The sequence below is a fragment of the Hemitrygon akajei genome, chromosome 8 (assembly GCF_048418815.1).
Source record: "Hemitrygon akajei chromosome 8, sHemAka1.3, whole genome shotgun sequence".
Classification (NCBI taxonomy): Eukaryota; Metazoa; Chordata; class Chondrichthyes; order Myliobatiformes; family Dasyatidae; genus Hemitrygon; species Hemitrygon akajei.
In genome coordinates, this window is record NC_133131.1 from 28290803 (window position 1) to 28307236 (window position 16434).

The 16434-nt window shown below is 39.7% G+C and overlaps 1 protein-coding gene across 3 annotated transcripts in view; it reads left to right on the top strand.

The window, feature by feature from the left end:
* Nucleotides 1–3611: 3611 nt before the first annotated feature.
* The window catches only part of rabgef1 (RAB guanine nucleotide exchange factor (GEF) 1), a 43442-nt gene continuing 30619 nt past the window's right edge, over nt 3612–16434 (top strand). For 2 of the 3 annotated variants that reach the window (XM_073053516.1, XM_073053518.1), the window contains exons 1-2: nt 3612–3738; nt 14975–15160. In XM_073053516.1, the coding sequence (XP_072909617.1) occupies nt 14982–15160 (179 nt within the window). In that variant the 5' untranslated portion in view covers nt 3612–3738; nt 14975–14981. The remainder of the gene's footprint in view (nt 3739–14974; nt 15161–16434) is intronic. The other variant, XM_073053517.1, reaches the window with a different exon arrangement.

The following is a 16434-nucleotide window of genomic DNA, read 5'->3' on the forward strand; positions in this document are numbered from 1 at the left end:
TCAGATTCCTTCTTCTCTACCCCCTTATCTTTCTCACCCACCTAGCTTAACCTATCACCGACATTGTCCTCCCACTCTCGCCCCAACCTTTTTATTCTAATGTCTTCTCCCCTTTCTTTCCAGTCCTGACGAAGGGTCTCAGCCCAAAACATTGACTGATTCATTTCCATGGATGCTGCCTGACCTGCTGAGTTCCTACAGCTGCTTGTGCATTTTACTCAGGATTTCCAGCATCTGCAGAACCTTCTGTGTTGTGTTTTTCCTTTGGAGTTGTTTTAAGAACATAAGAAATAGGAAATAGGAGCAGGAGTAGGCCATTTGCCCTGTCAAGCCTCCTCTGTCATTCAATAAGTTAATGGCTGATCTGGCCATGGACTCAGTTCGACCTACCTGCCTTTTCCCTGCAATCCTTAATTTTGTTTGTGAATTTCATCATAACAAATTAAAAGGAATTTTTTTTGAAAAATAGCTAATCAACAGAAATAAGTTGCATATATTCAACTTTTATTTGATTATTTAACTTATGGACTTTAATGTTCTCTGTAATGAGTTATGAAAATCAAAGCCAGGAACATTTTTCCCCATTCGGTAAAATTACTAAGTGGGAGCAATTAAGGAATTTAGTTTTCTGCCTATCCAAAAATGTGTTTAAAAATGTATTTCTAAACTGTACGTAGAGCTGGATTCTCCAGTCATTATTAAAGTGAGCTGGTTCACCACTGACTTCTAAGGAAGTCATCTACATTTACCTAGCGATACCTGTGATACAGACTTCCCTTTTTTCCTGTTTGGTTGAATCAGAGAAAAGTTTAATGTGGAGAAATGTGAGTTGAACCACTTAGGCAGGAGAGTCAATTTAAAAAGAAAAATAATGGTCTAAGGGAGAAATAAGAGCAGATGAATCTGGTTCTGTGGGTGCTTTAAAGTGGCAGAACTGATTGAGAAATCAGTTAGTAAGGATGCATAATTCTGGAAGCATAGCATAAAAGCAGGTAACATACACTGAAACTTTATAGGACAGTGCTCTGGCCTCAACATTAGAGAGGGTACAGAAACTGAAATTTCACCCATGCAATAGTCAACACCACCATCACATATTATTGTGCTTGCTGTGTGATGCACTCTCAAAGGTACAAATGGAGGCTTCAGATAAATTAAATTCCAGGTATGAAGATACATTCACAAAATAAAAATGGCACCATGGCAGCGTTGCAGTTAGCACGACACTATCGCAGCTTGGGATTTGGAGTGAAATTCCATTTGCAAGGAATTTGTACCTTCTCCTGTGACTGCAAGGGTTTCCTTTGGGTGCTCCTGTTTCCTCTCTCAGTCCAAAGGTTAATTAGCCATTGTAAATTGTCCTGTGATTAGGTTAGGGTTAATAGATGATTTGCTAGGATAAGTTCACAGGAAATGTGCAGGGTAAGCTTTTTTACACAGACAGTGGTGCTGGAGGCAAATATAATAAAGCACCTCTTAAGGTGCTTGGTTAGACATCAGAATATGCAAAAAATTGAAGGACGTGGACTATGTGCAGGCAGAAGGGACTTGTTTCATCAGGCACCATTAGATTAATTAGTTTGCTCTCTCTCTATCTCCATCTCTCTCTCACGTTGGGAAGCTTTTAAAAACCAGCAGAAGGCAACTAATAATATCATAAGGAGAGACAAGATGAAATATAAAGGTAAGCTAGCCAATACTAATTAAGAGGATACCTAAAGTTTTTTTTCACATGTATAAAGAGTAAAAGAGGGGAATTTGGACTGCTGGAAAAATGATGCTGGAGAGGTAGTAATGGGGGACAAAGAAACGGTGGACAAACTTGATTAGTATTTTGCATCAGTCTTCACTGACAGAAGTCAGAAATTCAAGTGTCAGAGGGCAGAAGTGAGTGCAGTTGCTATTAATAAGGAGAAGGTGCTTAGAAAGCTGGAAGTTCTGAAGGAAGATAAGTTACCTGGACCAGCTGGACTACACCCAGCGTTCTGAAAAAGGTAGCTGAAGAGATTGAGGACGTATTATTAATGATCTTTCAAGAACTATTAGTTTCTTGACTTACTTTAGAGGATTGGAAAATTGCAAATTTCACTCCACTCTTTAAGAAAGGAAGGAGACAGAAGAGAGGAAATTATAGGCTGTTCACCTGACTTCAGTGGTTGGGAAGATTTTGGAGGATTATTATTATTAAGGATGAGGTTTCAGGCTTCTTAGAGGCAAATGATAAAATAACCAAAGTCAGCATGGTCTTTTAAGGGGGAATCTTGCCTGACCAATTGGTTGGAATTCTTTGAGGAAATAACAGGTAGGACAGACAAAGGAGAATCAATTGATGATGTTTACTTGGATTTTCAGAAGATTTTGACAAGGTGCCGTAGATGTGGCTGCTTAACAAGAGACCGTGGTGTTGCAGGAAAGGTACTAATGTGGATAGAAGATTGGCTGACTGTCAGGAGGCAAAGAAAGGCTAAAAGGGGCACATTCTGGTTGGCTGCTGGTGACTAGTAGTGTTCTGCAGAGTCAGTATTGGGACCGCTTCTTTTCACGTTATATATCAATGATTTGGATGACAGAATTGATGGCGTGGTCACGTTTGTGGACGATTCAGAGATAGGTAGAGGGGCAGGAAATATTGAAGAAGCAGTAAATTTGCAGAAGAACTGAGACAGATTGGGAGAATAGGCAAAAAAAAAACCTGACAGAGGTAATATAGCGTAGGGAAGTGTATGGTCATGCACTTTGGTAGAAGGAATAAAGGCATAGACTATTTTCTAAATGGGGGGAAAAAAATCAAAAATCAGAGGTGTAAAAAGACTTGGGAGTCCTCGTGCAGGATTCTCTGAAGGTTAACTTGCAGGATGTGCCAGTGGTAAGTAAGTTAAATGCAATGTTAGCATTCATTTTGAGAGGACTAGCATATGAGTGGAAGGATTTGTTAATAAATGAGCGTTTGATGGCACTGGTGTTACTGTCTTACAAGGGAGGGGTCTCATTGAAACCATTGAGCATTGAAATACTTTGATAGAGTGGACATGAAGAAAATGTTTCCTGTAGAGGTAGGATCTCTGACCAGAGGACACAGCCTCTGAATAGAAGGAAATCCATTTGGAACAGAGTTGAAGAGGAATTTCTTTAGTCAGAGGTTAGTGATCTGTGGAATTCATTGCCACAGATGGCTGTGGAGGCCAAGTTATTGGGTATATTTAAAGTGGAAGGTTCTTGTTTAGTCAAGGTGTCAAAGGAGAAGGAAGAAAAATGAATATGAGTGGGATGATAAATCAGGCATGATAGAATGGTGGAGCCGAATGGCCTATTTCTTCTACTGTGTCTTATTATCGGCTAAAGCACATGTTGCAAAGTGCTATATAGTGATATAAAATGCTAACTCTCATTTCTACTTCCTGACTGAACACGTGTATTTAAACAATGCCCTGCTTTCAGCTGTTTAAACAATCACGCTGTGGTTTCCACCCACCACTCCTCAAACTTTGCATTTTGTCTCTCGCCATGCAACAACAACAACGCCCTGCTCCCACTGCAGATCCGCGGAGCGCAATGGTCGGCTGACGCAGCGCTGCCCACGTGTGCGCGATGACGTAATGACGCAGTGTTCCCGTCAGCGGCGAGCGGGCTAGCCGTTGGTGTTTTGGTAGAGGAAACAAGGCGGCGGGAGAGAAGGGGAGACAAAGGTTTCCGAGCCGGAGATCGGTCGTAGGTCGACAGACTCGGCGAGCGTTCCAGGTGAAGGCTGGGTACCGGCTATTTAAAATAGCAAAGGCAGTGGGTAGTGTCGGGTTTATTGTTCGAGCAGCCGCCGGCCACCCTGGGTACGGACGAGGACAGTGACAGCTCCCAGGCCCGGGACGGGAGTGACAGGAGTGGGGGAGCCCGGCGCCTGGAACCGAGCACTGTTCCGTTTCTGGCTCTGAGAAAATACAGGGTGCGGCTTCACTTGCAGTTTCGACCAGTGACTGGCTGGTGTACGTGGTTATCAGGGCGTTGAGTGAAAGGTCACTGGAGGGAGGCGAGAAAGATAGGGGCGTCTGTTTGCCCCATCTTTCCAAAGCTAACAACACAGGTGTTTGTAAGTGAATTTCCGGAAAGTCGGAGACATGGGTATTGTGTAAATACTCTTATTATCCCTTGATGTCATCCCAAGTTCAATGGAAGGTTATTAAGTTTGGCGTATTCTGTCTTAGAGTCAGAATATTTTGGATTTAGTAATTCAGGTTGGTGCTCCTGTGGAGTATCGGTTGAGTGCTGTATTCTGGAATGAAACATTAAACTGTGCTGGCATCTTAAGATCACGCTGTTTTAATGTCGACATTACTAACATTTTGTTGTCATCATATCACTGTTCTCAAATTGGTTATCGCCTTTCCCAGTATTGGGCAGTAGAGGTTGCACTTCAAGTGTGACTTGTGAAGCATTTGGTAACACTTCAGAGTTAAGACTGCATTAACATTTTCAGGGAATTTATTATGTGGTTGCTAATTGCTGCTGATAAGGATGTCAAATTTTTTGGTTGCTATGTATGAAAGTCAGCTGATAGAAGATTTCAACAACATTGCAGATCTGGACTTCAGGGATAGAAGTCGTTAGTAATAATCTAACTCTGCCAGGATTTGTGTAGTGATAAACGTGAATATTTCATGTTGCTGACCTTTCATTGAACTTGGGCAAAGTTAGAGTGAAACCATTCTTTGACATGTAAGGAGGAAAGTGGCAAAATCAGATTGGCAGCTTGTTATTTACTGGAGTGCCCCAAGGGGTCACTGCTGTGTCTTTGCTATTGATGATTTAAGTAAGATGATGAAGTGTTAAGTATTAAAGTCAGCTAACTATTATAAATATGGTGTCAATATGATCTATGCTGAGAATGCAGAAGGGCAGAAATGGGCACAAGCTGCAAAGTGTACTATAATATGCCAGGTGTGAATTTGGATTGTGCCTTCTGATGTTCGGTTTGGGTTTTGCCAGTATCATTTATTAACAACTTTCTCAATCAGGTTTATTATCACTGATATATGTCGTGAAAATTGTCATTTTGTGGCAGCAGCACTGTGCAAAACATAAAACTTATAGTTACAAAATAATGTGAAAATTAAAAAATATAAGTGATGCAAAACTTGTGAGTTAGTGTTCATGAGTGCATTGTCCATTCCGAAATCTAATGGAAGAGGGGAGGAAGTCGTTCCTAAAACATTGAGTGTGTACCTTCAGGCTCCTGCTCCCTGATGGTAACAATGAGAAGAAGGCATGTCCTGGTGGTGGGGTCCTTAATGATGGATGCTGCCTTTTTGAGGGATTGGCTTTTGAAAGTTTCCTCAATGGTGGAAAGGCTAGTACTCATGATGGAGCTGCTGAGTTTACAACCCTCTGTAGCTTTTACCAGTCCTGTGCAGTTGCCCCCCCCCCCCCCCAATACGAGATGGTGATGCAGTCAGTTAGAATGCTCTCCACGGTACATCTGTAGAAATATGCTAGTCTTTGGTGACATACCAAATCACCTCAAATCCTAATGAATTATAACCGCTGGTGTGGCTTCTTCATAGTAGCATCGAAATGTTGGCCCCAGTATAGATTTTTAGAGATGTTGACACCCAAGAACTTGAAACTGCTTACACTTTCCACTTCTGATCTCTTGATGAGGACTGTTATGTGTTCCCTCAATTTTCCCTTCCTGAAGTCACAATGAGTTTTTTGGTTTTACTGATGTTGAGTGCAAGGTTGTTACAAGGCAATCTATCTTACTCCTGTGTGCCTTCTTGTCACATGGGCAAAAAAGCTCCGAATTGTGATAACATTAAAATTGTGCAAAAATGCAGAGAAAAATTGAGTTTAATGTGGATCAGAGACATTTCCCAAAAAAAGGGAATGATAGTGGTGGTGAGATTAAATTACTTCTGCAGAAAAGGATAAATGGATAGTTATCAAGAATGGAAGCAAGGGCACCCAATTATTGGCTTTTAATCACTATTGACATTGATTAACTTGTCAAGAATGATTTGTTACTGTGGTAGAATTGGGAGTATGTTTGGCACTGATAAATGTCGGCATTCTGGTAGGTCTTGTTTATATCAGATCTAAGATGAACATTGGGTTACAGCACTTTAGTAGTCTTTCTTTACCTTAGAATTCATGATTAAACATTGCATGTTATACAATGTGGTCAGGTGACTGAACTCTTGTTTACACTTTTGGACTACAGATCTTGTACAGAGAAGGTGGAAACTTCCTGCTTTTCTTTTTACAATAAAGATGTTGCTTCTGTGATGAAAATAGCTGAGATCCCCTGACACTATGTAATTATTTATAAATGTTATGAGGGCAAGGTGGTAAAAGTTTTCTGCATTTGTAATTCTAACGAACATAAGTTTTCTAACACGAGAAAATCTGCAGATGCTGGAAATCCAAACAACACACACAAAATAGTGGAGGAATTCAGCAGTCCTGATGAAAGATCTTGACCCAAGATGTCAACTGACTACTCTTTTCCATAGATGCTACCTGTCCTGCTGAGTTTCTCCAGCATTTTGTGTGTTGCATATAAGTTTTTCATGTATTTTTAAAATATGTTGTTAATGTACCGACTTTCAAGTTTGTCCTGCTTAATAAAGATCCATAGATAAGGACTATTTAAGTTTGGTCTCAATTAATTTTTTAGACGAAGTCCCAAAAGTCCACCACTTCTTTGGGAGATACGAAGTTCCCTATTATCTGTCCATCTATAGCCTCACTTCATGCTAGTTATTGACAGATTTCAAAATCAGAACTGCAGAAAAATTACTTGCTTTTGTTACTATTCACTTTATTACGATGGAATTCTTCTTCCACAGATATGCTGAAATGGCATGCAGTTCCTTCTCAAATATGGGCCCCTAAGATCTATTTCCTAATATTTGGAAAGGAAATCACCTTGACATAAATTGGGTAAAGTTAACACATTGGGCAGATAATCCATGAATTTAAATTGACACACACAAAATGAATAAACCACACTGAGATGAGGGAAGGGAAGGTGTATAAACTGGCAGGTGATAGGTGAAACCAGGAGAGGGGCAAGGTTGGTGGGGGAGGGAAGATGAAAGTGAGAAGCTGGGAGATGATAGGTGGAAAAGGTTAATGGCTGAAGAAGGAGGAATCCGATAGGACAGAGTGATTGCTATTGGAGAATAGCAAGGAGGAGGGGCATGTGGGGTGGTGAGGAGAAGAGAAGGGATATGAGGGGAGCCACAATAAGGGATGGAAAAACAGAGAAGGGGGTAGTGGGAGAATTTTCTAGAAGTTGGGGAAATTATTGTTCATGCTGTCAGGTTGGCAGCTGCCTAGGTGAAATATGGTGTTGCTCCTTCAACTTGAGAGTGGCCTCGTTGTAGCATTAGAGAAGCCATGAACTGATATGTTGGAATGGGAAGATGGAAAGAACAATTAAAATGGTTGGCCACTGGGAATCCCACCTTTTGTGGTGGATGGAGCAAATCAGGTGTGGGGTGCAGTGGAGGTCGCACAGTGCCTGAACAGCAGCTGTATATTCCTCTTCATAGATATAGTCTGACCTGTTGAATTCCTCCAGCAGTTTGTGAACGTTGCTCTGGATTTTTAGCATCTTCAGAATCTGTTGTTTATCAATTTTTTAAACATCTTTGTTGATAGCCTTCTCCCCTTGTCTAACCTTCAGATACAATACTTATAAAGAAAATGTTTGCAAACAATATTTTATTAAAGTTAACATTCTAGTATCCAAATTTTCCATGAAAATTTCATCACAAATTTCAGAACGTGGAATTGAGCATCTGTCGCTGTAATAGTTCTACAGATTGTTGCCATTATCTGAAATCAGTCGCTAGTTTATATCTAGATTATGTGGAACTGGATTCACTAAAGATCTTTTCTACTCAAAATGTTTTCTCACCCTTTCCCGCTGATTTCAGGTTTGGAATTGGTTCAATTTCAATGAGATTCTGTAAGATAATTAAACTTTCACTGGAGTATTTGTTTCTCTTTTGATTCCCAAAGCTAGCATCAAAATATCCACTAAATGATGAAGAGAGAATCAAGAGGATTTAAATTAAATTTAGATTTATTAATTTTGAGGATATACTTGGAGAGTTAACTATTCCTTAAATACAAATATATTTGAGTTGTGATATAACAATTTTATGATAGAATTCCTTAAGAAACTTTTGTTAAAATTAATCCTTGAAGCTATGCAGAATGAATCTAAAGAATTATTAGAAACTGAGAAGTAAAGTTACTTCTCTGTGAACAATGTTATTGCTGGACATGGTAAGTACAGCTTCTACAGTATGCTAAGGACAATGATCAGTATCATATGATTGAATTGTGTGAGTCAATAAATACAGCAGTTTTGGTATGAATAGCCATTGTCTTAATAAGGAAATTTGTCAGTTTTCTTCAAATTCTGCTTTGGCTGATTTGCCTTTTCCTTAGTATTAACAATTCCTTGGAATTTGGGAAGGTCGCCAACAGTTTTTATCTTTCACAACTTCAGACTCCTTGAGCAAGTAGTTTTTTTTTTGGACCACAATCATATGATCTGCAAATGGCATTTTGAATACATTCACAATCAGAAAATGACAAGATAAACAATATAAGTAATGTTGAATGATAGGCCTTGCAATAAATGTTCTTGGTTTATGCCATGCAATCTTTGAAGTCCACCTAGGATTCAATTTACAGATTAAAAGATATTGATTAGCTTTATTTGTCACATGTACATCATAACATGCAGTGAAATGCGTTTTGTATTAGGGTTGTGTTTCCGGCACCAATATAACATGCCTACAACTTACTAACTCTAACCATACATTTCTGAAATGTGGGAGGAAACCAGTGCACCTGGAAGAAACCCATGTGGTCACAGGGTTAGGTTAGGTAGTATGTAAGGTACATACTCCTTACAAACAGTGGTGAAAATCAAACCCTGATCTTAAAGCTAACGTTATAAAATGTTGCACTAGCCCAATGCTACCATACCAATTCACAGCTAGATTTAATGTCCCGTTTGAAATGTGGTACCTCTGACAGTGAATCATTCTCTTAATATTGCACTAGAGGCTCCTTCCAAATAATTATGCTTGCCTCTGGAGCATGAATTGACTGTAGAACCTTCTAGAAGGTGAAAGTCCTGAGTAAATAGAGTTCACAATCTGGACAGGTAAAATGGATTGGAAACTGAAGATCAGATGAACTATTAATGCTGAATTAAGTTGGCGTACTTTTTTTAACTGCTGGATAGGGTAAAGGATTCAAGGCCCATGTTGGTTTAACCACTTTTTGTAATCCTTTTATACTTGTTGGCATCTAAGTTTGGCTATAATTCTGAGGAAATCATTTGAAATTGGCTTCAATGTTTTTATTCTTAACATGTTAAACTATCAACTGTAGTTGAGAACCCCTTTGATTCTTTTGAAATATTCCAGTTCAGAAGGGGACAGAATAATTTACCTTTGATACAGGGTTTTGACCTATGATGTTGACAATTCCTTTCACCTAATGGATGCTACTCAACTTGCTGAGCTCCTCTATCAGTTTGTTGTTCCAGATTCCAACATTTGCGATCTTCTGTGTCTCTAGAATAAATTACCTGTTGCATTTTCAGTAGGCAGTGGAAAATAGTTATAGGTTTGTAATCTTGTCCCAATCCCGAACTGCATTCATGAATGTTTTCCTGTTAGGCTTTATCTGCCCTTGCTCTCCATCCTGAAAATGATCTGAAATATTAGTGGGTTAAGAGCTGGAGGACTAAGAAATCTCTCCAGATTGGTAAATTAGAGTGAACCAAATAATCTTTTCCATTATTAATTATTTTAAAGATCAATTATACTGTAGTATATACAGTACATCAATATAAAATGTATAATTGGTTTCAAGTTGTTTGGAATAATTCAGAATCAGGAACTGTTTTGGGTTTTGTGTATTTTTTTCAGATTTCAGATTTTTTCGGATGTTGTATTATGTAATAAGATAGCTTGGGATCGCCATCATTTCCATCTCTGTATTTATGTTTTACCAGTCTTTGTCTTGCACGTCAATGTTTTTATTCTTCTAGCATGTTAAACTATAATGTGTGCAGGGTAATAAAAGCAGCACAGTAGCATCAGGACAATACCTGAATTAGTTATTGAACAACAACAAACAACAGCAGGCTTTCAGTCTTCACTCAAAATGCAGTGTTTTGATTAAAAGGTTGTAGTGCACTGTATTTGTATTTTACTTTGGGTTTTGCTGTATGTAAGGTATAAAAGCAATCAGCATTGTAGACTTATTCTGGTGCAAGATTTTCATCAGTTACGATTTTGGCAAACTCATCAATGAATTTCTCTGCTGCTTCATGATCAACAGATGCTTTAAAATAATTAATGCCGTGCATTTTCGTAAACTTATGCAACCGGCCTGCTGAATGTTCACAATTACCTTCAATTTTCAGTTCTTTGTGACAGATCTTGGCTAGTTTCATGATCAGCATACTGTTGTCAGTGGCATACAGTACTGTGCAAAAGTCTTGAGCACATGTATAGCTAGGGTGCTTAAGAGGATGGAGTGCCATTGGAGGGGTTCCAGTAGCAGGGAGTGGCACAGGTACAGACGTGCCCAGCTCTGAGACACCAGGCAAGGTCATTTGATTCCAAACAATTGGGTAATTGATCATTATAGAATGTTTCACTATGCTTCTCACTCCCTCTCCTCTCCTTCCCTTTTCCTAACCAAGATTGCCTTCTCGCTGCCTCCTTCCTACTCTCAGTTCACAATAGAGACCCATATCAAAATCAGGTTGATCATCACTCACATATGTCACAAATTTTGTTTTCTTTTTGCAGCAGCAGTACATAAAATTACAACAGTGCTATGCAAAATTCTTAAGCACCCTAGCATATATATGTGCCTAAGACATTTGCACAGTACTGTAGTTTTCTATTTTTCATTAACTTCTGCTTATCACATATGTGAGGTCACTTCTCAGAACTCTCCTTCCTAGCATCTTGTTGAACTTTCCATTTGTGCATCATGTCAGTGCTCAAAAGTTTTGGATTTCAGAGCTTTTCGGAGTTTGGATTTTTGGATAAGAGGTACTCAACCTTGAATTTAAAAATATAAATTAAAATATGTCTGTGTATGTGTGTGTATATAAGATTGATTAAGTAGTGCAAGAAGACAGCAAAAATAAATGAAAAAAGGTAGCGAGGAAGTATGCATGTTTTCATTGTCTGATCAGAAATCTGATGGAAGAGGGGACAAAATTGTTCCTGAAATGTTGAGTGTGTGTCTTCAGGCTTCTGTACCTGCATCTTGATAGCAGCAATGAAAAGTGATTATGTCCTGGGTGATGGGGGTCCTTAATGAAGGGTGTTGCCTTTTTGAGGGCATTGACTTTTGAAGATATCCTTGATGCTGTAGAGACTATTAGCCATGATGGATCTGGCTGAGTTTATAACCCTTTAAAGTTTTTTTGATCCTGTGCAAGTGGCCCCTCCATACCAGATGGTAATGAAACCAGTTAGAATGATCTCCACAGTACATCTTTAGAAGTTTGTGAGAGTCTTTGGTGACATATCAAGTCTCCTCAAACTCCTAATGAAATATAGCTGCTTTCTTGCCTGGGCAGAGGGGGTGGGGTGGCTCTGTTGGTGAGGAATGAAATTCAGATCCTTGCGAGAGGTGACATAGAATCAGGAGATGTAGAGTCAGCATGGATAGAACTGAGAAATTGTAAGGGCAAAAAGACCCTAATGGGAGTTATCTACAGGCCCCCAAATAGTAGCCTGGATATAGGGTGCAAGTTGAATCAAGAGTTAAAATTAGCATGTCGCAAAGGTAATGCTATGGTTGTAATGGGGGATTTCAACATGCAGGTCGACTGGGAAAATCAGGTTGGTACTGGATCCCAAGAAAGGGAGTTTGGAGTGCCTCCAAGATGGATTCTTAGTGCAGCTTGTACTGGAGCCTACCAGGGAGAAGGCAATTCTGGATCTAATGTAGTGTAATGAACGGGATTTGATAAGGGAACTCCAGGTAAAGGAGCCATTAGGAGGTAGTGACCATAATATGATAAGCTTTAATCTATAATTTGAGAGGGAAAATTGGAAGTGTCAGTATTACAGTTGAACAAAGGGGACTATGGAGCCATGAGGGAGGAACTAGCCAAAGTTGACTGGAAGGACACCCTAGCAGGGATGACAGTGGAACAACAATGGCAGTTATTTCTGGAAATAATACAGAAGGTGCAGGATCAGTTCATTCCAAAGAGGAAGAAAGATTCTAAAGGGAGTAGGGGGTGACTGTGGCTGACAAGGGAAGTCAAGGACAGTGTAAAAATAAAAGAGAAGTATAACATAGCAAAGATGAGCGGGAAGCCAGAGGATTGGGAAACTTTTAAAGAGCAACAGAAGATAACTAAAAAGGCAATACGGTGAGAAAAGATGAGGTACGAAGGTAAGCTAGCCAAGAATATAAAGGAGGATAATAAAAGCTGCTTTAGGTATGTGAAGCGGAAAAAATTAGTTAAGACCAAAGTTGGGCCCTTGAAGGCAGAAACGGGTGAATTTATTATGGGGAACAAGGAAATGGCAGACGAGTTGAACAGGTACTTTGCATCTGTCTTCACTAGGGAAGACACAAACAATTTCCCAGATGTATTAGTGGCCAGAGGACCTAGGGTAACGGAGGAACTGAAGGAAATTCACATTAGGCAGAAAATGGTGTTGGGTAGACTGATGGAACTGAAGGCTAATAAATCCCCAGGGCCTGATGGTCTGTATCCCAGGGTACTTAAGGAGGTGGCTCTAGAAATCGTGGATGCATTGGTAATCATTTTCCAATGTTCTATAGATTCAGGATCAGTTCCTGAGGATTGGAGGGTAGCTAATGTTATCCCACTTTTTAAGAAAGGAGGGAGAGAGAAAACAGGGAATTATAGACCAGTTAGCCTGACATCAGTGGTGGGGAAGATGCTGGAGTCAATGATAAAAGATGGAATAGTGCCACATTTGGATAGCAGTGACAGGATTGGTCAGAGTCAGCATGGATTTATGAAGGGGAAATCATGCTTGACTAATCTTCTGGAATTTTTTGAGGGTGTAACTATGAAAATGGACAAGGGAGAGCCAGCGGATGTAGTGTATCTGGACTTTCAGAAAGCCTTTGATAAGGTCCCACATAGGAGATTAGTGGGCAAAATTAGAGCACATGGTATTGGGGTTAGGGTACTAACATGAATAGAAAATTGGTTGTCAGACAGGAAACAGAGTAGGGATTAACGGGTCCTTTTCAGAATGGCAGGCAGTGACTAGTGGGGTACCGCAAGGCTTGGTGCTGGGACCACAGCTATTTAGAATATACATTAATGATTTAGATGAAGGGATTAAAAGTAACATTAGCAAATTTGCAGATGACTCAAAGCTGGGTGGCAGTGTAAAATATGAGGAGGATGTTAGGAGAATGCAGGGTGACTTCGACAGGTTGGGTGAGTGGGCAGATGCAGTTTAATGTGGATAAATGTAAAGTAATCCACTTTGGTGGCAAGAACAGGAAGGCAGATTACTATCTGAACGATGTCAAGTTGGGAAAAGGGGAAGTACAATGAGATCTAGGTGTCCTTGTTCATCAGTCACTGGAAGTAAGCATGCAGGTACAGCAGGCAGTGAAGAAAGCTAATGGCATGTTGGCCTTCATAACAAGGGGAGTTGGGTATAGGAGCAAAGAGTTCCTTCTGCAGTTGTATAGGGCCCTGGTGAGACCACACCTGGAGTATTGTGTTTAGTTGTGGTCTCCAAATTTGAGGAAGGACATTCTTGCTATTGAGAGAGTGCAGCGTAGGTTCACAAGGTTAATTCCTGGGATGGCGGGACTGTCATATGCTGAAAGATTGGAGCAGCTGGGCTTGTATACACTGGAATTTAGAAGGATGAGAGGGGATCTGATTGAAGCATATAAGATTATTAAGGGATTGGACATGCTGGAGGCAGGAAACATGTTCCCGATGTTGGGGGAGTCCAGAACCAGAGGCCACAGTTTAAGAATAAGGGATAGGCCATTTAGAATGAAGTTCAAGAAAAACTTTTTTGCCCAGAGAGTTGTGGATCTATGGAATGCTCTGCCTCAGAAGGCAGTGGAGGCCAATTCTCTGGATGCTTTCAAGAAATAGTTAGATAGAGCTCTTAAAGATAGCAGAGTCAAGGGATATGGGGAGAAGGCAGGAACAGGGTACTTATTGTGGATGATCAGCCATGATCACATTGAATGGTGGTGCTGGCTCGAAGGGCTGAATGGCCTACTCCTGCACCTATTGTCTATTCTTTGTAATCGCATCAATATGTTGAGCCCAGGATAGCTCTTCAGAGATGTTGAGATCCAGGAACTTGAAACTTCCCACTTTTCTACTTCTGATCCCTCGAGATCTGGTTTATGATCCCTCAGCTTCCCCTTCCCGAAGCCCACAATGAATTTCTTGATTTTACTGATATGAGTGTAAAGTGCTGCGACACCACTCTGCTAGCTAACCTATCACACTCCTAGTTCGAACAATTTGTGTGAAAAATGCCTTGCAGTAGGTTTAAAATAGTTTGACATCACCCTTATTACAATGTGGTACTGCAGATCAGTTGTTCAATCAATTTTAAATGTGTCCTGGATATCAAATTTAAGCATGTGAGAAGTAGCAAAGCATCTCTGGCATAATATTTTGTTGTAAGCTTACTGGAGCTATTTTGAGAAGGCTAATTTGAAAGTTTCACTAATATTTCTAGAACAAATTAAACTAACTTTCTAACTTTACATATTAAAATATTTTTCCAATCTAATAATTCACAATATAATTGTAATATTAAGTATCTTCTTATAAATTATTTGATGGCCTTTTATCAGATTTATGTAGCTGCTTTATACATGACTGGAACAATTTCCTTTCAAGCTTTAAGCCACAATTTGACTTTACTGTAACCTTGTTTATCTCCAGTAGAAAGATGAGCTTGAAATCAGAACGTAGAGGAATCCATGTGGACCAATCAGAGCTGCTATGTAAAAAGGGCTGCGGTTACTATGGAAATCCTGCGTGGCAAGGATTTTGTTCTAAGTGCTGGAGAGAAGAGTACAGTAAAGCCAGACAGCGACAAATTCAGGAAGACTGGGAGCTTGCAGAACGGTAATTCTCATGATTTGATAATTTTATGTTCAATTGGGAATATCACTTACATATTCTCAGGCTGTAAATATATGCTGACCAGTGCATACAGATCATTTTTAGTTAAACAAGGCATCCTGCACTAGCCAACTAAGGTACCTTCTCAGAATGTGCAGTTGTTAAACTAAAGTCTGGAATTCTAGTCATCAACTTCAACAAACGGTCATTTATTAGTATGTTCCAATTATCTAATGTAATGTGCTTGACAGAACTAGCGTGTACAGATCGAGCACCTACCCTATGGTAGATCTTAAGAACTGTTAATACAAATGTGGAGAATACCTATAAAGGGCAATGTGAAGTTTTCAGCATCAGTACTATATTTCTGGTGCTTAACTTATGAGTGCATTAATACAAGTGCAAAATTTTCTCCAAATCTTCCACTTGTGTTAATTCACTCATTGTCAGAACTTGGAAGCAAATGCTGGCAGCTTGGTCTGGACTCTGAGCTTGCGATGTGTAAGTGAATATCATGCTACACCTGCAAGGAACCTAGCTGAATATATATCTTTTATGTAAATTTCAAATTTGGTTTTCATTCATAGATGTTTTAATAAAGTTATTATAATTTAACATTTTAAGCATTCACCATATAACAATTACAGCACGGAAACAGGCCATCTTGGCCCTTCTAGTCCGAGCCAAACGCTTACTCTCACCTAATCCCACTGACCCGCATTCAGCCCATAACCCTCCATTCCTTTTCTGTCCATATACCTATCCAATTTTACTTTAAATGACAATACCAAACCAGCCTCTACCACTTCTACTGGAAGCTTGTTCCACACAGCTACTACTCCCTGAGTAAAGAAATTCCCCCTCGTGTTACCCTTAAACTTTTGCCCCCAACTCTCAACTCATGTCCTCTTGTTTGAATCTCCCCTACTCTCAATGGAAAAAGCCTATCCATGTCAACTCTGTCTATCCCCCTCATAATTTTAAATACCTCTATCAAGTCCCTCTTCAACCTTCTACGCTCCAAAGAATAAAGACCTAACTTGTTCAATCTTTCCCTGTAACCTAGGTGCTGAAACCCAGGTAACATTCTAGTAAATCTTCTCTGTACTCTCTCTATTTTGTTGACATCTTTCCTATAATTCGGTGACCGGAACTGTACACAGTTCTGGTCACCGAACTTGTACTTGTTTCAGCATTTTAAAAATTAATTTTTTCATGCTCCTGGAGATGATGCAGAAATATTACCAGGTTTAATGATTTATCATCGGGCTGTAACT